This window comes from Acanthopagrus latus, chromosome 17 (assembly GCF_904848185.1).
Source record: "Acanthopagrus latus isolate v.2019 chromosome 17, fAcaLat1.1, whole genome shotgun sequence".
Classification (NCBI taxonomy): Eukaryota; Metazoa; Chordata; class Actinopteri; order Spariformes; family Sparidae; genus Acanthopagrus; species Acanthopagrus latus.
In genome coordinates, this window is record NC_051055.1 from 24,281,100 (window position 1) to 24,304,162 (window position 23,063).

At 42.8% G+C, this 23,063-nt stretch overlaps 1 protein-coding gene across 8 annotated transcripts in view; it reads right to left on the minus strand.

Moving 5' to 3' along the window:
• The window catches only part of slc9a1a (solute carrier family 9 member A1a), a 40,367-nt gene extending 35,165 nt beyond the window's left edge, over nt 1-5,202 (minus strand). For all 8 annotated transcript variants that reach the window (XR_005070562.1, XR_005070561.1, XR_005070560.1 and 5 more), the window contains exon 1: nt 4,872-5,202. Coding sequence is in view for 5 of the 8 variants with exons in the window: in XM_037073473.1 (XP_036929368.1) it covers nt 4,872-5,172 (301 nt within the window). In the remaining 3 variants the exon portion in view is untranslated. The remainder of the gene's footprint in view (nt 1-4,871) is intronic.
• Nucleotides 5,203-23,063: the final 17,861 nt, after the last annotated feature.

Genomic DNA, 23,063 nt, shown 5'->3' on the forward strand with positions numbered 1-23,063 from the left:
GCATACAATTGAGCTAAACAACTGCAGCATTTCTGAAATACTGATAATCAAGACATAATGGATCTTAGAAAAATTTGAGCACACATTGTGAAAGTAGATTCAGGATCAGTGATTAATGTTTGATAATTACAAGGCAAAAAAAAAAAAAAAACAACTAATGATTTGCAGTTCCTAACGTGAGAAAACAGCAAGGGCAGAAAAATTAACTCTTGAAACAACTTTTAAATTGTTTCAGAGTATCCTGGTAAAACAAGTTTACAGCAATATTTAACACAGATGAATGATCACGCTGTGCCTGCAGGAGTTGCCACTCTGGGTTGCCACGAATATGTGCTATATCTCACGATACAACAATGACGAAGTACACTTTTCTCAGCTCACGCTCACAAAATCTGCACTTGTGTGCCCACTCATAGTGAAGTGTTTCACTGTCAAAGCTCTGGATCTGCACATGCAAGCTGTTTCCTTCCAGGAATGAATGAGTATAGTATTCCTGCATTTCCCCTGATGTCATTTCCTACTGTCTAGATAAATAACAAAAACACAAAACAACAAATAAGAGCCCCTTAAGTCATTCTGCTACTTGCTAACATAGTGCATTTGTAATGATCCATAATTACAATAATGAAAAATTAATTTACTTCAATCATATTTGCTCACGCTGAACCATCCTCAACAAAACTCAAGAAGTGCCTAACTTAGAACATAAACCTTCCAATTGGTTCAACAGTAAGGAGCATACAGCCATATCTTACCAAATACATTTTAATGGTCATTATGTTGAGAAATTACTTTTCTGCTTTGAGACATAATCTTCTGCGAGAGAATCACGATGCATCATAAAATAATTTTCCCCCATCATGTATCAAAATACTACAAGTCTGTTTGATAACAAACAATTACATGTTTTATTTGCACGGCCAAAACATTCCCAGCAACTGCAGTCATAAAAGCTGCACTCGTCCTGCAGTCACTGCAAGCATAGCATGACCTTGCTCACTTCAATCCACAAAGTAAGACATTAGCTAAAGTGGTTTCATATGTTGCATTCTTGTTGATAACATCAATATCATAACATCAAAAACATTTTTTTTAAAAAGTTCCTTTCCCTAGGAGTAGCTGAGCGTGACTCTTACTCACAGGAATCGATATTCAGGTTGCTGTTCAACTCCCACAACAACAAAAACTATACTAAGAAAACAACAACTCTGTATGTAATGGTGTATGGCTTCCATGGAGCTTCACATTTTAATAACACACCTTCTCTTCAAATGGTCCGACCAGTTGTGAATTACACATGCAAGGTGAAACTAAATGGACTTGTCAAACATGTTGCAAGGAGCCTCGCTGGCAGGAGGTCAACACGAAAATCAAGCGGTATCACAGTCACAAAGGTTTCTATCAAAAGGTGTGACACCACATTGCCCACTCATGTATAACAGGAGAATATTATCAGATCTGATTTAACCTTTAGGCCAATCTGAAAGTCAGTGCCGCGAGGATGTTTGTTAGGGCTATAATTTGTTGTAGACATTACACCCTAATAAAGTGAACTCATTTTTTTATAACTGCAGGCGAAACCATGTTCATGAGTGTCTTGTTACTTATTACATTCACAATAAGAATATGGAACAATGTCATTAAGATAAATGCTTGTTAGCAACATTTCTTCCTGATTATAACTAATAAGATCCTGTCAATACATACTCTTCCTCTAAACACAGGAGGGGAAATGGTATAACTCTATGACTGTGTATCCAGTGCCAATTATGGCTTTTGACATCAGTTGATAAAGAACAGTTATTTCTGGTCTGCAGCCTAATTACAGGTGTCCAAATACAGGAGGATGTCTCATAAATATAAAGACTTTCCTAATCGCTTTGACAGTGTCAGGGCATAATCTCAGTAAAATAACATCCCAGGGGTTATGATTTATATGATAATCTGCTGCACTGGGTATAATCAATCCAAGAAAAGCAGTCATGTGAAAAATAAGGACAGAAAAGCGCCATCCATACAGGCGGGGTTGCTTAAGAGATAAATGCACGGAGGATGTGCTTTCAGCACTTTAAGATATGACGTCCATGAACATGAAGTAGACGCTGGACCGAGGCTGAGCTGTGTAGCAGCCACACTGAATTACCCACATCCCATTTTCAGCCATCCTGGGATAATCAGAGGCTTAAGGTCACCGCTGTCTGCAGCTGCTGACAGCCCACACACTCATCCAGTCTCATTTCTTTACTGTCTCTCTTCCACTGCATACACTTTCATCACTCCTTGAGCTAACTCTCCTTCGCCTCATCTCTCCTGTTCACTCCATGCCCTTGAACTGCTAAGAGCCACCGGGGCCAGGTGGTCCCGCTCTGCCTCTCCTCTCCCCTGAGACACTGGGCTTCTCGCCCAGACTGGGAGGCAGTATCCTTCCCTGGCTACAGGCTGGTGCTCAGTCAGGGCACTGATGTCACTGGCAACTGACAAGCTGCTGCCTCTCAATTAAAGATAGCAGGGGGGACAATGCAGTGTTCTGTCGAAAGCAGGGATAGACTGATCATCAGCCTGGCCGATTATAGTGGACCAATATTCAGCATTTTTTCGATTATCAGTATTGGTGATTTCACTCTTGATGATCAAATACACCAATACTTTGGCTCTCACGCAGCATCCTCTTACACAATGTCCTATCCATAACACGATCTCATTGGTAAAACATCACAATTACTAGCCTACAAACAATTAAAAAAATATATATGAATCTGCAAAGTAAAATAAATGAATAAAATAAATGTGATGGAGAGGAAGAATAAAGTAGCAGGAAAAGGAAATACTCGAGTGAAGTACTTGAAAATTAAATTTACAACTCAGAAGCAATACTTGAGTAAATTGCATGCACTGGTTGCTCTAAATTTTGACACTTACAGCAAATGAATATACATAATTGTAATATAATATACAAGATTATATAGGTTCCAAAATTGGATTTGTAGTAATCTGCATCAGTATCGGCCCCACTGGAAAGCAAAGTATATACTGCATAAAGAAAGAGGAAAGAGTCTAGATGCAAAGGAGTGGAGAGGTCAGGGGCGACAAAGGGTGATGAAAGAAATTACACTTAATGCAACAGAGGAAGTAAAGAGCTGGACTTAAGTATCTCATTGTGCACCACAGCTGGGAACAAATGCCCAAGAAAAACATGAAGCCATTCATTTCAGATATGTTTGTCGCTTTTGAATCATCCTATAAGACAAGGCTGCGACGCCCTGACTCACACTAATGTAGCAGGAGGTTCCCCTCGGTGTTGAAAACCTGCCGAGTCCTTACAGTCCAACAACCAGACTGCTGCAGAAAGCTGCTTAGTCATCACTGTGGCAGAGAGTAAGTACAGCACTAGAAAAAGACCCTCTCCACATGAGGCTGACAGATCTGATGAGTAATCTGCGCCACCAGCAGTATAGATGCATCCTCCTCGGTGACCCACTGAATGAGCTATTCTGGTTTAAAACGTGTTAGGTCAGCGTAACGGTGGTATCTTTAATTGGTGTGCAGAACAGGGACGCAGCTGGGGGTGCTGAGGGGTTAGTCTTTATAATGACGTCACCGTAAATGGTGTGCCACATTCATATTGTATCAATTCGGAACATGTATCTAATTGTTATTAACAACAGTTTTGCACAAGAGCAGACGGCAAACTTGAAAACCAACATATTACAGGTCAACAGCAGACAGGAGATGAAGAGAGAGAGAAACTCCCTTATAAAATTGCTCTTTGTGAGTTGTTGAGTCAAGAGAAACTTCATAAACTTTGTTAAGTGCAATTTCTGACAAATTCTTAATCATTTGGGCCTTCTTATGAATTCAGCATATGGTATAGCCTTGTTAAAGGGAGCACCGCAGCCCCCTCAGCACCCATACTTCCTGCATCACCTACTGCAGGACAAAAGGCGGCAGGGTGGCCTGGTGGTCACAGGTCATCCTGAACCGTTGACTGATAGTTTTGATCTTTTCTGTCAATCATTATGAGCACATTAATAGCCGTCTCTGCAGGCTTGCAATCTTAATCAAGACTTGCATGTCTGGTTATCACTGTTATCTCTGCTGTGGATATCGGAACCCATTATCTGATCACAAGGCATCCTGTACGCTCGTGTGACCCAGTCTTTGCTTTATGCGGGTTTGTGTCAAAGAGCAGTCAGATAAAAGAACAGACAGGCCTCTATTTGTTTTGATATGCAGGGTACTTCTGCATCAGCAGACAGGGCTGCACTAAGCTCACCAACCAGGGATCGACCGATCTGGCTTTTTCAGGGCCCATACCAATACATCAAGGAAACACAAAAACTGATGTAAATTTTCAAGTAAAAATAAAACTCTTTGTGCCAAAATCATGACAACAACCGGTGATCTATCCCTACTAGACATCCTATAGTCTTCCCTGAGCAGTCTGATAAAACACGACTCATACTGAATGAGTGCCTGTGCTTCTAAAGCCTATAAACAATGAAGAAAACATGTAACTGCACAGTAACCAAAACAAAGCTGCAGATAAATGAAATACAACATTAAAGTACCTGTAAGCTGTATAGTAGTTTCTTTCTGTCACTGGTTATCCTACATGTTGGACGCTAAGATTTTCATTATTACTGCAAATGAATACATAAGTGTAATGTAAGTTAATATATCGGTTTAAAAATTGGTCATTTATGTTACTTATGTATCTGTAAATGTGGCTTCAATGTGCTAACCTACCTGCGGTGACTACACCGGTATTAACCCTAGCTAGCATTTCCTGTAAAGGCTGAACTGAAAAAGCCGGGCTTCAAGGCAGCGTTTAATAAGTCATCAAACGAACATGACAACCACATGACACTCACCCAACTTCATTAAAGAGGCGAGCAGCACCCATAGTGAGATCTCAAACGGGGTCTGTATGTGATGGTAGTCGAGGCTGAGCACGGGGAAAGCCTTTTTGGCGATCTTCACCGTGCCGTTCCCGGTGCCGTTCCCCGCGCCGTTCCCCGCCTTCGTGTGGTGGCTGGTGTCCGGAGAGCTGGCGGCTCCGTGAGGCAGCACGGAGCCCTCCAGGAGCACCAACACCACCAGCAGGAGCAGCCCCCGCTCCGGTAGACTCTTACCGAAGCCAGCCGGGCTGTGCGAGCCTGTCCTGGAAGTCATGTCGCCGAGCAATAAAACAAACAAACAAAAGTAACTTGAAAAGAAAACGAGTTGATTTAAAAAGTCAAGGAAGTTCGAGGGAGTTTGGTCACAACTTCGTCACGTCGCGTTTGTTGACGACTTTCCCCGTCGAGCAGCCCGTTTCAACGGACGTTAACGGTCGGTTCTGCTAGCTTAAACACAACCAGAACCTCATCCTCGTTAGCTAGCTTGACTCCAGCCGCTGTTCGTTGCCTGTAGCGCAGGTAAAACTGAGGCACCGACACAGGCCGTCGGAAGAAAAAAAAAAAAAAGCAGGAAATGTCAAGATGCTAGACTTTTCTTCTCACAACGATGCTGCAACAACCAAACCTCTTCTTTTTTATGTTGTTGTTTGTTTGTTTTTTTAACAGTCGTGTTTCACAAGTTTTTTTTTCTGAGTCAGTGGCTTTCAGTGTCCTCCCCGGTGAAAGATGTCATTGTTGATGCTGGAGGCAAAGCGAGAGACACAGCGGCATCCCCTCCACGCCTCTTCTCCCCTCCGGCTGCCCGAGAAACTCGTCCGTGAGGCGGCGGTGCTCAGATACTGACCTTGAAGAGAAGCCACACAGCTGCCACATCGCATGTTGCCGCGGTCCCATACGTGTTTCAACTTTTTTATATTAATCTCCGTGTATGCGGTATTTCCACCCAGGAGGACAGGACCTTGGTCGGGGACTACCAGCTCTCAGAAGGAGGATGGCGGACACGGGGGGTAGGAGGGGAGGGGAGAGTTGGGGTGCACTCCGCCCAGGCTTCAGGGGCTTCTTCCCGGGTTGTCAAGCCAAGTGGCGACTGCTCTTCCCTGTGGTGGTGTTTAGCTTCATACAACCTTCAAAACGCACACCCTTTCGCGGAGGTTTGGTGGATGGGAGGAGGAGGAGGAGGAGTACAGTGGCAGGGGAGGGGGATGGCCGACTATAGTGACACCTATAGGAAAGGAGGCTCAGGTGTCTCATGGGTGAAAAAAAGAAAAGCTCAACGCTGAGGTCATGTCCTTGTTATTTCTACTGGGTATATCTTGAAGAGGTCATATTGTGCTTTTTGGGTTTCTATATGGTGTTAAGCTTTTTTTTTTTTATTCTTTTGCATTTAAAAGGTCTGCAAAGTGAAAAACACTGAAGTCCACGCCAAAAGGAGTTAGTGTCTCCCTCATTGCCTGAATTGCCTGGTCTGGAGTCGATTCGCCATGTGCGTCACTATGTAATAGGTGTAAAAAATATATTCTCATATAGTTATTAGAAAATATATATACTGCAGTCAGTCAGCAGACATGTAGTTCCTACCAAGCCCCCCAGGAAGTGGGTCGGGGTTTGAAGCCAAATTTCTTTAATGGCCGAACTGTGTAACTACAGTGTCGCGTGATGCCCTGTGGCCCCAAAATACTTGTTTTTCATAAGTTAACATTGTGAAAGAAGGTGCTGTAAAATGGCGGATACGATTTAGGGAGCATCAAAAAATCCTGTGAAATGATTCGTTTCACAGTCATAATTTTAGCAATCTGGTATAATAACACTTGGAAAGTATAAATGTCCTGCACGATTAAAATAATCTATCTTCATTCAAGTCAGGTGCTAAATCAATACAAGGGGAGCTCTGCCTCGAGGCCTGTGTCCAGTAGTTATAGGTCCGTGGGTGCCATTGCTGTTATTTTAGATCACACTACCTTGCTCGGCATGACTTTCCCTACTCTGCCTCTGAATGGCTACATCCTGTCTGTTAATTAATGCGCATGTTCAACTCTCATCAAAGGTTGAACAGAGGCAAGATGTCTCCCTCTGTAGCTAAAACAGTGCGTTCAAGACACAGTGTGAGAGGGGATGCGGCAGCAGTGCACCTTGTGAGGAAAATAATGTGATTTTTGAAAATTTATGTATGGAAATCCTTTTCTACTAGGACCCCCAAATAAAAGCAACAATAATCCAAAATCTTAGGTAAAAATCCTGTTGGCTTTTTGTCGCAGCAACCAGGGTGATTGTTTTGATCTCCTTTGGGTTGGCAAGCTGCCAACCCAAAGCATAAGTATTTGGCTACTTGGGAACGAGACTCAATGAACAACTGTCCTCTCCGGAATATCTTTCTGCTGGGTTGAATGGTTTTACAAACAGCAAGCGACAAATCCTGCATAGTATGCCTTTAGGCTGAAATTGTAGATGCTCACTGTACCATTGAACCTTTTCAAGCTGAATCACCCTACCACCCAGCTAACCTTTAAAACTGGTGTGACTGCTCTCCTGAAAACCTTCACTCTGTGTTGAATGACTGTAAACACCCACTTACCCAAGCATCATTGTTCGGATCATGATCCAGCCCTTTGCTAGTCCCGATTACATGAATAAAATCAGGGCAGTGTACCTTTGTCTCAGATGATGGAAATCTTGCCTGAGGACACCAGTTTGCTCCCTGATCTGAATACTTACCAAGCATTATCTGATTTAATATCATGAGCAATGAAATTCACATTGGCTTGCTGAGGAGTGGGGGTGCATGCATTTGCAGTAATTGAATTTAGCTGTAACAGAAAACTGGCTGTAAAGGACATTGTGTTTGCTGAGAGGACAAAGGTTAGTTTCAGTTCTAAACCAAGGGCCTCTTGCAGCAGGGAGGGACTTTGTAGTAGAGAACAAGATGGTCATGTCTAAGGATAGTCATACTAAAACTGTTTACTGATGATTAAGAGTTTTCCTAGTGTGTAGTAGGAGTGGCCTCAGAAAAGACACGCTTTGCCTGTTCCAATTTATGACTCAGCGTGCTCGTAAATTGACAACACTCTTTCCAGATTTAGTAACACATAATTCCCTCAATAACAAAAGCACTGACGTGAAGCAGGTCTGCTTTTTAACAAGTGACATCACATGCTTAGAGAACCAGTTGTGTTATTGTTCAATGTTGACCCTGAGGCCTCCATGGTTTGGGCTTGAGAGAAGACTCAAGCCCAAACCTAGCTGTCTAGCTAGCTAGCTGTCCTGTTAGCTGAGTTGATTAACGCCTGTACTGAGAGCTCACAATGCTCGCACAAGGCCCATGGGGCTAGCTGGTTAGCATGCTAACATCAGTGGATGTACCTAGATTGTCAGAATTTTTATTTTATATTTAGTATTTCTTCACATTCTGGAGATAATTTGAGTTGAGTTCAGTATTTTGAAAAGTGGAATTCTTACATATTGCACCTTTAAACCCAAATGCCAAACATTTCCTGGTTTCTGCTTCTCAAATAGGGGATTCCTTCTCTTTGTCATGAATGTGTTAGTTTTCATTTCTTTTATCTCCTTTTTATTTGGTAATTTTATAGACTAAATGATAAGTTGAGAAAGTGTATGGAAGAATGATTAATAATGAAAGCAAACATTAGTTTCAGCCCTGGTATAAACTTCAGCGTTTGCGCATCTACTTCCCTCCAGTGATTTTTAAGAATCCAACCATTAGCTTGATTGGTCAATTTGTCTCTGCTGTGTTGTAACATGAAGTTACAGTACTAAGGTTAGTCAAAACAACCCAGAGCCTCCAACAATTAGGACAGTAACAACCAGAAATTAAGAAAGACATGGGTTGATTATAGCTTTTCGAGAAAATTGCTGCTTTGTGGACTTGTACACAAGAGACTTGGATGAGGGAAGACATTAATTTTTCTGAGGCTAAACTGCTAAAGAAAGAAAAAAGTTAGATAACGTCTCGTCCATCAGAGCGAACCTGTGGCGCAGCATTAATAAGGTATGGTCAGTGTTGATCACAGTGTGCTGCAGGACACACACTTACACACCGACACAGTCAGAGCTCAGGCGGCAAACTGTCTACACCATTTGTCATCTCTGTCTCTCTATGTCTTTATCACTCTTTACGACTTAAAGGTGTTTAATGTTTTACAGCCTCCTGTTGCTCTTGGTTCTGCCGCAACGAGATAACGCATCATGACCAGGGCAAACAGAGGAGTAAGGCAACACCTAATTACCCTGTACTGTGGCCACTGTTGACTCCTGTGGTGGGTGTAGGCACCCTCCTGATAGACATGTGTGGTATACTGTCTTTTTCCCCATAATTATACAAGAAATCAACATGCTATATTGTTTCCTAGAATAAGAGGAAGAGGTGCAAATACATACAGTAGTACAGAGACTTCAGAATACCACTGTAAATTAAACCTCACAAAGAGAAAGCTACATGTCTGTAATGACTCAACTCTTTTATTGGTGCAGCAGTTTATGTTAATGTGACCTTTTCACAGGAGACATTCTGACATGTCACAGGAGGAAATGCACAGGTATTAATGATAATATGAATGATGTCTGTTTTTATTTCAGCTGCTTAAGTTTCTCAGTTGGGCTACTACTATCCATGCTGACTTACCGTCACACGGACGCTGCTCACTGGGAGCAATCATTATTAAAAAAAAAACACTCTTTCCCCACAATGTAAATTTAAAGAGCCTGCTGTGAAAATGTTCCATTTCATTCAGCTGTGAGGAGTACATCCATTTTCTTGACACTTTTCCATTTTCTCTGTCCGCCTGCTGTCACGTTAAATATGTGACTTTGTTAAAGTCGGTAGGTGAAACTTAGTTCAGCTTCTGTTCTCGATGCTTTGCAATCAGTGCAAATGGAAGTTAGAATTTAAGTTTGTGTAGGTAGGTTATAGGTTCGCAGCTTCAAGAAAGAGGTGCTGAGCCTGGTAATCTGGGGATGGCTACTTGGTTTGTTCATTTCTTTAGTCTGCTTGCCTTATAGTTGCATCCATATCTACTTTGAATATGTTCTGTTTTTGTTTGTTTGTTTGTTTTTTTTAATCCCCGCCAAGGAGTTTAAGTTTTCACTCTTGTCTGTCTGTTAGTTGGTTGGTTTGTCAGTCGCATTACACAAAAACTACTGAATGGATTTCCACAAAACTTGGACGAGAGATTGGTCTCAGCCCAGAATGGATCTGGATAAATGGACGGATTCAGGAAAGTGTTAAGGTTGAGATTTTCAACATTTTCATGGGAATAATGCACATAAAATCAAGTGTGTTTCGGTGGTTGATATCTTTGAGGGAGTTTGTTTAGTTTGTCTGTTTAGGCTTTTCTCTTCTGAATAAAACATCTTCCCCAAACTTACTTACTGCACCTTTAAGTAGACAGTGATTTTCTAATTTCTTAAGTGGATGAAAATGGATGGATGGATGGATGGATGGATGGATGGATTGTCTGTTTTCTGTCTTTATGTTCAGGACCCCAGGGAGACAAGTGGCACACCCTCTGTGCTTCTCAAACATAAACACACTCATGGTAATAGTTGCAGCGTGCCTCAGGGCTCTCATCGCATATCTAGAACAAATGCCTTCATATCTGCAGGACTGGCAGCAGATTGCACTGTTTGAAAGGACGGAGTCATTATTTCTCCTTGTGCATGACATTTCTCAGGGGTCCTGATCATGTCACTTTTATCTTGCCAGCTTTTCCTGTGATTATGTGTGTTTTGTCGTGTGTATTGTGATGTTTTTATTACTTCCTGAGATAATGGTTAGACAATAAACAGATATTGAAAGTCTCTTTCTTTCTTCCTGATGTGGTTGCATAACAACTATTTCCGAGTCATCTCTTTATGAGGGGTGTTAGTGCTTTACTTATTACATGCACACCATACCAAGCCTGACTTTCCAAGCTAATTTGTAAGTTACTCCACCATGCAAAGCGAGTGGTCACCTCGGTAAAGTCTGTGCAGGAACACTTGAAATGATAGGATAACCTACATCTGCCCCCTCAGCTGCCATGGTAAAGAGGCTTTGCTGCATTTTTTTACAACATGATTGCAAACTTCACTGAACCCTTGGAGACAATAATAGGAGACTCGCTGCTGCAGTTGGCAAATATGAGGGAAACTGCTCAGGAGGGCCGAGCTAAACACATGCCGGGCCTATCGTTTTTATTACTACTTATAGCAAAATGAACCAGATGAACCAGAATGGGTTCAGCGCTGTAGTCAAGGCCAAGCTGCACCCCACAGCCGAAGCCGGGAAATCTGATCAGATCAAAGATAAATTGTGCTCTACTAAAATAAATCCTCATGCTCAAGAAAAAAGGAGTTGCCTGTTGAAAGCTTCTATTCATCCAAGATCGGGCCGACAAAACAGTTTTATTGAACCCGAGTGACCGAGCCTGCAGTCCAAAGCTTGTTTGCTTTTGCTTTTCGGGAGGTTTTCCCTCATATGCCCGAAGCTAAAGAAAGTACATTGTCAGTGATAGAAGTCCATTTTCTCCTCTGAACTGTGCAATTACACAATTTTGGATCGTAAAACTCTGCCATTGACCTCGTTGGTTTATGTGACCGCTTTGATGTTTTCTATTTTTCTGCGTTTATCTGCATGGAGTTAGTCGCTGTGTCTTCTCCCACAAGCCACGCAATGTGGAGCAAAACAAGTCAATTATTGCCAGGCAGCGTTTGAATCTACAGGGGAATGAAGCTGGCTGTAACTTTTATTATTTCCACTGGATTCCAAAACAAGGCAATTGACAAGCTGTGTGGTTTGCAGCTCTTTTATTTGTTTGTTTGTCTTTATGCCTGTGTCACTTGGAAAAACTGACAGAAATGTCGAAATCCTGCGTGGATAATTACATTTATTAAGATAAACACAACAACATCAGGCAGACTGGAATATATGATTCTGTTTTACACACACATGCCAGTTAGAAAGGGTCAGATTAAATCCATATTAAATCACCAAATGTACAATCCATCTGCAAACTTTCCCTTTTTTTTCAGTCCCCTGCTCAGATACTGTCACTGACGTGTTCCTGGCTGGATCAGCGTGGCTTTTCATTAGCGGCTACCCACAGGATCCAGCGCTGTCACCTCCTGGATTTGTGACGGGGACCCAGCAGGAACCTCGGATGAGACTTGTAAAAACATGGTGATGTGACGCCACCTGCTATAAGCTCTGTAAATGATGACGAGCTCTGACAGCATGTCTGTCAGCGAGTACACGGGCAAAATATTGTGATGGCTCTAATCGCACGCTGCTGGGCAGAGGTGGTTATTTGGGGATTTGCTGGGCGAACAGTCACTTCTGACGTGGAGCTGAAGCAGCTGGATCATATCCTGCTCTCTCTTTCCCTGTCTGCCTCTCTGTCTGTCTATCTCTGTCTGTCTTCCTGTCTCTCGCAAACCTCTTCATCCCCATTTCCTCTAAGATATTGCAAATATCATTTCTCTAACTAATGCCAGGTCCCATAATGCTAAACAGGTACACAGTATCTCCCCTGCAGACCACTGGTGTCCTCAAAGTATCATTTCCATCATCTTAGATTAAGGTACATTCTCATAATTATGGCCATGTGGTCGCGGCACACTGAGGGTCAGACGGTGATCCGCACCATGTCTCTGTTGTAATTCGATGGCCGATGACCAGAGTCACGTCAATGTCCTCAGCAGCTTACTGTAGCTGACGGCATGCTGTAGCCAGTCATTGTTAAATGACCCACAATGACTATAATGTAGAAGAGCATGGTGAAAAGCCACGTACAGCAGGAGCTCTTCTCCCTCTCATAGGTCCAGTGTGTAGGATCGAGGGGGATCCACTGGTGGAAAATGAACAATGTTTTCTTTTGTGTAAAATCAACTGAAATTAAAAGTTGTGCTTTTGTGACCTCAGAATGACTCTTTTATATCTACAGAGGGAGTGTGTCTTCATCCAGAGTCTGCCTGGTTGCACCGCCATGTTTCTACAGTGACCCAGTATGGACAAACAAAATATGGCATTAATACAGCTGCTGAAATGAGGTATATTCAGTTGGTAGGTAAACGCTACAACACTGTTAGATGCCACTAAATTTCAGCACTGGTCCTTAACTGCAAGAGTGGGATGACACCAAGTAAAAGTGACTTAAAACGACTTGATAGAATTATCATATTTGTTCAGCATATCATAGTCTTAAAGGAATATGCCACCGACTTTCCACCTTGTGTTTTTAAAGGTCCTGGAGAATACTATAACAAATACGAAAAATGTCGCAAAACCTGCTGTGGCTCCAGAGGGAGCAGCAAGGAAATGTGGTCAGTGTCCTCAAGTGATGTCACTTGACTCAGCTGTGGTAACTGAAGACTACACGTTTAAAGGTATAATTACTAGAATATGGCAATTATTTGAAGATAGCTCTAAAAACACAGGAGGCAGCACATCAACTAAGAAACCAACAACTTTTCGTAGTGACCAAACTGTGTAATTACTTTGCCAGGTGATGCTCTGTGGCTCAAACTAACTTTTTCCCATGAGCTTATATCATAAAGAAGTATAAAACAGTGGATCATTTGTGCCACAACTCCCACTGACTCGTTTCATCTGCTATGAGTCCGACAGTGTCACAGTGCTATGATAAATCAGAGGAGTTTTCCTTTAATCGCCATAAAATGTGGGTTGTGTTGTCTCTCCATCGCTCTGCTCTTTAATCTGTCGTTCAGTGTTTCCTTGTGTTCTCGGCACAGACTGCAGGACCTCCCTCGTCGACAGAGATTAAGAAAACAGTTGACGAGAAAGAAGGAAATTTAGCTCGCATTTAGGGAAGTTACAGGCTGATGTGATCTCATTGTTTTCTGGGCTTCATTTGTCATGGATCAACACCCACCCACTGCTTCTCCACTGCAGCATGACATTCATTAATTAGACAGCAAGCTTCCCTCCCTCCTCCTCCCTCCTCTGTATTCTCCCTTGAGATCCTCTATGCTCACTTCTGTCTGCCTCTAACCTGAATGCAGAATACATTCCAGCAGATATTTCCCTGACTCACTCAAATCGTCTTGTGGTGATGCAGCACCACCTCCCAAAGTCAATCAGATGTCATTGAAAATGTGCACGTAGGACTGTCTGCCTGAAGGTGGCGCCATCATTTCAGAAATATTAGACACCACAGCCAACAGCTCAAACTGTTCAGTTGTCAGTCAAGGATGCAAGAGGAGAAAGTAAAGAAACTGGAGAGAATGTCGTCATGATCACACACACACATTAAATACATCACGATGGACGTCATTCAGTGAGTTGGAACTCACTCCCATGCCTGTCAGCAGGCTCCAGAGACTTCCTGTGACACGGACAGAGATAATCATCATTGTCATGGTGGTATAAAGTAATGAGTTCAGTTCCTCCAGCGAGGACAGGCTTCAATCCCTGAGCAAAGCAGCACTTAATATCTGAGTGGTGTAAATCAAGTTCAGATGGAAGCCATGTGGCCTCACCCCAGAATGAAACATCACATGTTGTTTTCCTCTCTCTCACACACACACACACACACACACACACACACACACACACACACACACACACACACACACACACACACACACACACACACAGACTGTTTCAATAAAAGTGCGCCACAGCCAGGCTTTTGCTTTTTCTCTGCGCTGTCAGGTCGAGGTTTCCAAGGTGCTCCTCTCTTTGTGTTCCAGGCAGACCTTTTGGCTCCGGGTGGGGGGGGAACCATAACTCTTACCTCATTACCATGAAAGGTGCGCTCGCTCAGCGATTCTGCCCAGGTCACATCTGGCACCACCTGAAGTAGACGAGGTGGGGAAGGGAGCCCACTTTGAACTTCAAAGCAGGCGGTTAAAATTTTGCTCGGAGGTATTCCGCCATCCACTGTATACACACTCACACCACATTGTATTCAGCACTTTCATGTTTCCATCTATGAATATTTTAAACATTTCCAGAACGAGGAGATTATTTTAGTGGACGTGGATTATTTTTAATCGGTGAGTTTGTTTATGCCACAACTTGTCAGATTGAGTTTTTTCTGACTTGACCTGCAGAGGGCCCTGTTAATTCTGATGTGATGTTTGCTAGTGAACATCTGCTGCAGTTATGACTTCATCCTCAAGGATGAGACGGTGAGACGGTGAATGCTTTACCTCAGGCTGCCACCGGCCAAGGCCAGCGCTCATACAGGCCAGATATCATAGTGTAAGACAAAAAAACAAAAAAAGAACATCAATTCTGTCTCTCACGTCCACATACATTCGTACATTATCTGCTGCTCTCTTCATCTTTTCACAGACTCACACTCCACACACACACACACACATTACACCACTCACTAAGTTTGTCAGTGTTTTGACAATGTTCTGACTCAGCCTCTCACAATCTACAAGCGTGAACACAAATCATCCTCTCAGCTCGGTGCTGCCAGCCAGCCAGGAGGAGATGTTCCGGCATGTACCTTGACATTGTGGGCTCTGTAATTCACCACCACAGTTTTTCATGTATAATTTACCACCGCATAGAAAATTCCTCTTTCGTGTATTATTAAACGGCACAACCCGTCATTTGGACTCGGAACTGGTTTTCGCTGCACAGTTACGTCCACGCGGGGCTGACTGTCTGAGAGAGTTTGTGAAATTGGGCAAAGACTCTGACTGTCAGACGGTGTAACGTGGGAGGTCTCAATTTAGAAACACTGAAGAGTATCTTATTTTTGATTACACCCCTGTATTTTTAACTTTATTTAATTACTGTATGTTTATTTATGCAGCTATGACCAAGATTTTTGACACGTGTATGATTTATCAAAACTTGAATATTCACTCTTGTTCGAGCTCTGTTTTGGTCTCCACCGACTCCTGGTGGAAAATCTGGCTCTCCAGCTGCCTGTCACACCACAGTGTTCACCAGCTAGCAGCTGTCTTTGTCTGTCTTCTTTCTGTTGCTGAGAACACTGATGAGAGCAGCAAGACTGAACCAAAACTTTAAAGTTGTGAGCGGGAGAACCAAAACAATGAGCTGAAAGATGCTAAAGCGCCCTGCAGAGCCCTGTGCTAATTCTTATTTTGATCAGTACTGTGAGACTTTTCATATCACACATAATCATTTTATCTCTTGTTAATCAGAAAATATTGATCAGTGCAGCTTTAAAGGAAATTCATTCCATTTAAATGATGTGATTTAAACTTTTAGTTTTGTATTAGTTGTGGAAATACTCTACTACTACTACTATTCATGCACTACAATCTGTCTGCTAAAGACTATTTTTTTTATTTTATTGACTTTTACACATATTAACAAACTCGTAAAAGTTTATATATAACAATTCTGACCATTATATCATTGAATCACTTTAAAATATATCATCCTTCGAGTTGCTTTTGTCTTGACAAATGTTCTTTCTTTGCTTATTTCAGAGCAGTCTTGCCAAACATGAGATACTTTGTGAAGCTGTAATTTCCATTGTGATGAGAATTCTTCTGACTGCATGTGAGTCTTACACAAACTATGTGACAATTGCGTACATTTTCTATCCAAACCCTGTTACTCTTGAGTAAACTGTCATTTGCTCTTGCTTTGCTAAATATGTCACCATGCCCTGTCGCCCTCTTTAATCAGGCCAGGAGATCTCAGTTTTAGTCACCCGACCGCTGCCACTGTGTCAGCTCAGGGTGACGAGTCAACTGCAGAGTTCACCGCCGCTCTGCCTCATAGTGAAACCACATGAGAGGAAACTCAGGGACCGTTCAGTCTATAAAAAGGAGCAGCCCGTTGCAGAAGGAAGAACCACAGATCTCCATCTTCACCCCGTTTTCAGCGCAGGAACGACAAAAATACAGGTCCTCATAAAATATGCAGCGTACTATTTCTGGGAGACAGCACGCTTATAGCAAAGGGAGCCTTGGGACCTATTGGTGCATGCCTTAAACCGCTTTATAGACTCTCTGTTACAACGCGATGACTTGTTTTATGAGTACGAGAGAATGTGAGCCCGGCCTGTGAACATACAGTATAGTATATTGCATGGACAGAGGCAGGAAGAGCAGGCTGGCCAGCACAGGACAGGAGAGGAGAGGAGAGGAGAGGCCACATCCTTCCTGGCTCTCACTGCATCTCCGTCCACTGTTACTGTACATCTGAATTATGCTTCCTGAGTAGTAATTCTGTGGGAGCGGCCGCAGAGCATTACTGCACACTGCACATTTCAGATGAGGCGGTTGCAAAAGAAGAGGCCTCTGAAGAGCTGCTTTACTGGAACACAAACGAGTTAAACCGCATCAAAGTCAAACACTTTAATGGAGTGAGAAGAGAGTGAGAATAAAGAGAAGAAGGCACACGTATTAAATTGTATTTAAATGAGAGCAGTACACCGGCTAGTTGGAGTTAGAAAAGAAAAAGTAGTCATTATGCAGATTGTCCCCTTTGAGAGCGCTGTATTATCATACACATGAGCATTCTGCTGATTGGGAATCAAGTATTAGCATTTAAGTGGAGTGGATATTTTGACAGTATTTTTATTTTTTGAAATGTACAAGGAGTTTTTAACTGGTTATGAAACAGACTCAATGTTATAATGGTGTTTATCTATGACCTGATTAAACAAACAAGAGCAAGTGAGTGTTGAGGATGAATGGTGGCACTTTTTTTTGTTTCACCACCATCATATAACAGTTATTAATAGCTACATTACCTCAACACAACACTTGAGCTTTTAAAAGAAAAATAGTATTGTGTCTGTCTCTGACTCCGCACGAACAAGCCAAAACTGAGATCTTTACAACAGGAAGTGGAAGTGATGCTCGTATCCTTTAGTCCACACGGGCCACCAGAATAAACACAAGTGTTTTTGTAGCTGCTTAAACTTAACTGAAAGTATTTATTTTTGAAGATGTAATTTTACATGTACCGAGAAATAATCTTGTCTGAAGCTGATCATGCTTTCTAAAAAAGGACCCCAGAAATCCGCCTGATGTCAGCAATTATGATAATGTATTTGGTCGACGCCAAACCTGATCTGAATCACGTTTAAACCACCTGTACACTGATTTATTTTATATCACTGCGTCGTAAGCTAATCACAGGCATTGGATGGCGAGTCTTAATCAGCAACAGTCAGATTAATATAGGGGGGAAAGAAAGACAAGGTTTCTCTCTGAAATGTTGTAGAATAAAAGTATAATGTAAAACAAAATGGAAATATTCAAGTAAAGCTTAACAAAACCCACAAACTTGTTTGTACTGACCTGCAGGACTTAATAGTAACATTCATTATGATACATCTTTGTGCACCGTTAATTCACTCCTATTAGCACCAAATATACTATCTATGAACTCATTATTGTACATCTAATGGTACGTGTGCACAGGTGTGTTTCAGGGTGCAGAGACCTGATTGGACAAACTCCACTCCTGGCTTCTCTGCTCCACGTTTTCAAATCAGGCCAACATGGCGGCTCATTTGGAAACTTTCTGTTTTATTATGAAAACAGTGTATAAGTCATGTTGTTGAAGCAGCTGAGACCTCGACTTTATGCAAATGACAGGTGAGCAATGTTGCGTTGCGTCTCTCAAAGACCACTACCAGAATGCATTGCACCGCTGCTTACATAGGCAGTAAGTGACAGATCCTGTGGACACGAGCTGTAAGTGGGTCAAACAGGATTCATGCGTTCGCACTCAGTTCTATTCAAATGTTAAGTTTGAAAGTTGTGATATTTTGTGTGTAGGTGGTTCAAATGTGTGTTTTCTCACTCTGTGCGCATGCGTGTTGGTCCGTGTTCCTGCGTGTGTGTTCACCCCCGCGGCCCTCGAGCGCTACAGAGAATGTCAAGAGGCAGCGGGGGCGTGGAGAGCGTGACTCAGCGTGGACGGTGATGAGACAGGACAGCTTTACAGCGGTGGGTCACGCTGCAGAATCAGACACAGGCTGGATCTGAATATTGCATTAGAGCACTGGAGCTGTCTCGTACCCCCGAGGCCTCTGTGGAGCTCCAGCACACTCCTAGACCCTCATTTTGGGGGGAGTCTTGGCAGAGCCTCAGCCTCAGCTGACCTGATGGACCAGACTCCTCCTCAGAGTTTCCCATGGTTGAGTGTGAGCCACGGTTTGGCTGACGTGTGTCTGTCTGTGTGTGTGTGTAAATGTGATGACATGTTAGGTAGGTGCTACTGTGAGGAGAGGGAAAACTGAGCTCCTGTTTCATTCAGCCTAAGTAGCGGCTGACCACAGAGTTGCATTCTGGACCAAACCCAAACCCACAAAGCCCCGTGTGTGTGGAGCGGAGGAGGGTGGGAGCGTACAGGCTGAAATGTGCAGGATTGCAGAGCGGGGATAAGGATCGGCATATCAAACTCAGGAAGATGTTAAGAATTCCTGAGGGGCGCAACATCAGCGGCGGACATTCAGACCCAGGAACAAGCGAATGTGGAGGAAGTTGTGCAAAAGAAAAACTAAACATCACATACCTAAAAAATGTTTTTTTTACCTGATATTTCTCACAGTGGGGGCACAGGGAACGAGTTCACCACCTCTGAAATGTCAAAAGAGATGCTGAAGGCACATCTGGCCGCTCGGCTCAACGTGATCAAACTCGACAAAACACAAGTACAAAGCCCCGACCCCCACCACTGTAGATTTAACCATTAACCGCAACAGGCATTGTGAGAGCAACGCTCACATGCGGTAAAGCTTTTTTTTAAAAAAACAACACTGCACCGACTGTTCGTTTGAGTCACAGCCCTCTGACAATGTCCGCTGGAAAGCCAGACAAGTTGGCAAGCCGGGGGAAAACAATACAATAGACAAACAGCGCTCTGTAATCAGCCCCGGCCCACTGATGGATTCCAAATGAAGATGTCATCTACTACACAAGTCTGTGAGGAAAACACGATAGTGTTGACAGGAACCTCGTCTGGTGCAAAAAATAGAGGAAATGTCCCGCCTAAAGGTCGGAGACACAGGGTGACTCAACCCGGAGAGGAAAAAGTAAATGATTAACAATCTGTTACCTCAACAGCAGCAGTCGAGGTGGAGCGTTTAATCACCAAACTCCAGGTGAAAGTTGTTTGAGAAAGGAGACACGTCAGAGGAGTTTAAAAAAAAAAAAATGTTTAAAAGAGGGAAAGAGGTCGTCCAGATGTGTTCAATCTCCGCTTAAGCAACGCAGGAACAATTTTCTTTTTTGTCTTGACCACAGCGTCTACGTCTACGTTCAAGACGATACACTCACGGGGGGCCTGTTCTCAATGAGCCATTGTCTGCAGTCTGAGGCCTGCAGCAGCCGCAGCAACAACAGAAGGGAAAGATGGCAGAAAACAAACAACAATGGTGCTGCTTTTTGGGACGAGGAGAAAAAAGTGAGCGATTGTTGAGTTTCTCTACGTCAGGGATCAGAAGGAGATGTGTCGGGGGGGGGGGGGTACAGAGAAACAATGAAATATGTCATGGTGCTCGTTTGGTGTAGAACTTGAACCGCAGGGCCTAATATTGGACGCGGCGGGGGGGACTGTGTGATGTGGTGTGTTGGGTTGGGGGTGTGTGTGTGTTAACCTCAGCTTTATGTATGTCTGGACACACACACACACAAAAAAAACAGCAATTACACATTTTAATAGGCCTGTGTTGGCATTACGTAACAGAGACTGACAGAGACAGAAACGCGTTCACATCTGTACTTGGTGTCCCGATGACGCAGAGCTCAGATAATCTCCAATTTGACATGACTTCATACTGCATGCAGCGTCCTTCTGCTGAGACTGAAGCTCTCTACGCTATCATTTATTTATAGTGACTGATTCAGGGTCAGGGCCTGCAGCAAACATACCAGGAAATCATACATACATGCACGGACATTAAAATGCGAGCTAACCACGTAATGTTCTGTACATTACGTGGTTAGCTCGCATTTTAACAGGAGAGATGAACTTTTCTGATAACAGGGTTTTACAGGATTATCGACAGACTGTGTTTATCAATGTTGCATTCCAGTGCCTGTACTGCTGTAGACATTGTGTCAGATTCAGTGTGCGAAGTATGGAAGCCAGCATTATTTTCTGGCTGTTCTGACCCACAATCCTCTCGCAAGTCACATTGCTGAGCCACCAGAAAGAACACAGACTCATGACGGTGTATTCAACTGCAAGTGCTACGCATCTTTGTTTGTGTTTTTAAGTGTTACACTCAAGGAAGTACTGGCAAAAGACAACTTTTTTCTTCTACTCAAGCCGGACTAAATGTGCTGGTACAGTGCGACCATTGTGGACAATTTTGATTGGTTCCAAATGAAGCTCAATATGAAGGACGAATTACAGCCCACATGGCGTCATCACAAGCCAAAAAGGCTGATAAACAGGTGACTTGGCTCGAGTTACACCACTGTATATTCATGTATGTTTAGGTGTTTTTAGGAGAGCTGCAGACATTCCCAGGGCTGTTTTATGGCGACCAAACCAGCATTTTAAGCCAAAAACATGATGCTTTCCAAACCCTGTCCAAAAGGTTTTTGTGCCTAAACCTAAACAAAGCAAAAGCTCAGCGTTGTGACAAAAGAGAAAAAGAAAGTTCAACCCAAACAAACAAAAAAAGTTGCATCACGAAGAAAAAGTCCAGTTCTAACCTATCCGTGGTTTTGCAGGAAAAGTTCTCGGCTGACATTCATTCAAGCCGCAGGCGGCTGGGTTGTTTCAGATTAACTCTGCTGGGTCAAACCTGGAAACTCTCCTAAGTCTTCAGCACGGACTTCGTCTCCAGCTCTGTGTGAGTTCTGCACATGAACCCTGTGAAAATGCTAATTTTGACCCACAGTGTTCAGCGACAACCAAGTTTTCCATTCAGCCTTCCAGAGTTCATCTGAGGACAGGCGTCGCTCTCGGGTCACCGCCTCTGTAACTCAGCCTGTGTGTGTAACAAGACACTCGATCAGTCTATCAGTCTGTCACCGCCAACATCTGATGCAAAATTATTGATTATTGATGAGACACATCTCTGTGCAGAAACAGGAGAGTGTGTGTAGGAGCAGTTTTTTAATTTCACCCTATCATGTGATATTAACCTGAACTGCATCACAGTGGACCTTGAAACGATCAGTTCAACACACTTTTTATTTTGACTTTGTAACCTGCATATCTTTATTATTTTGACTGTGGTTATTTTCAGTGTACTTGTTCCATCCAGTCAGTGAGATTAAGACTTATCTTAAGCATGACTTTTTTCAACCAACAAGAAAATGTTCATCTTCTTTCAACTAATTTATCCTCCAAGCTACGAATGCATTGGTCTCAGTACAGGAACACAAGTAGCAGTCGACTAATTTTAGTTTCCCATGTCCAGTTTTGGCTTTTGCTTCATGATGCCCGATTAATTTTCGAATTGGTGACTTTCATTTTGACTAAGATCATGTAGTTTGCATTATCCAGCCATCTGCAGCGCCATGTTTGTTTTTCCTCTTGTGTCTTTTATTATTTATGAGGATACTTCCATCTTGTTTGTGTAAAACAACAGGTGGTCCTCATGATATCATGGAACGGCGTATTGCATCGATTTTGAGGACATTTTGCAACTCGTGTCTTTTCATTTTTTTGTGTGTGCGTCATTTAATGCTGTCTGCCTTTTATGATTTTTGGAGACACATGACCTCAATCATCATGGTGTCAATAATAAACATACAATCGAAGCTGTGAAATAGTTGCAGTTTGGGTAGAAAAGATCATGGTTTGGGTAAAAATAGGCATGTTAAACGGTAACACCACCAATTTTTTAACACTTTGAAGTGTGTTTGTAGGTCTTGGTGAGTACTACTGCATATGTGGAAAAAGCAGTACAAACCCTGGTGCCTACATTTCCCACAATGCAACTTTCCCACAATGCTGAGTGACATCACTGGAGGCAATTTATCAGATGACATACGGCTTCCTCTGCAGCCTCAAAGGCTTCATACTAACTAATGAGTTTAAGTGACGCTGCATGTGTGACATGCATAAAATATGTTACTTAAGTTGAAACAATAAATGGCACATCAATGTGAAAAAAATGTCTCGTGATTACTGCAGAATGTCTGAAGACACTGAGGTCTGATTCATATGCCATCTGGTGATACCACGCTGGGGGGTCTTTTGTTTATGTACAGCGAGACTTTTCACAGTGAGCAGATAAG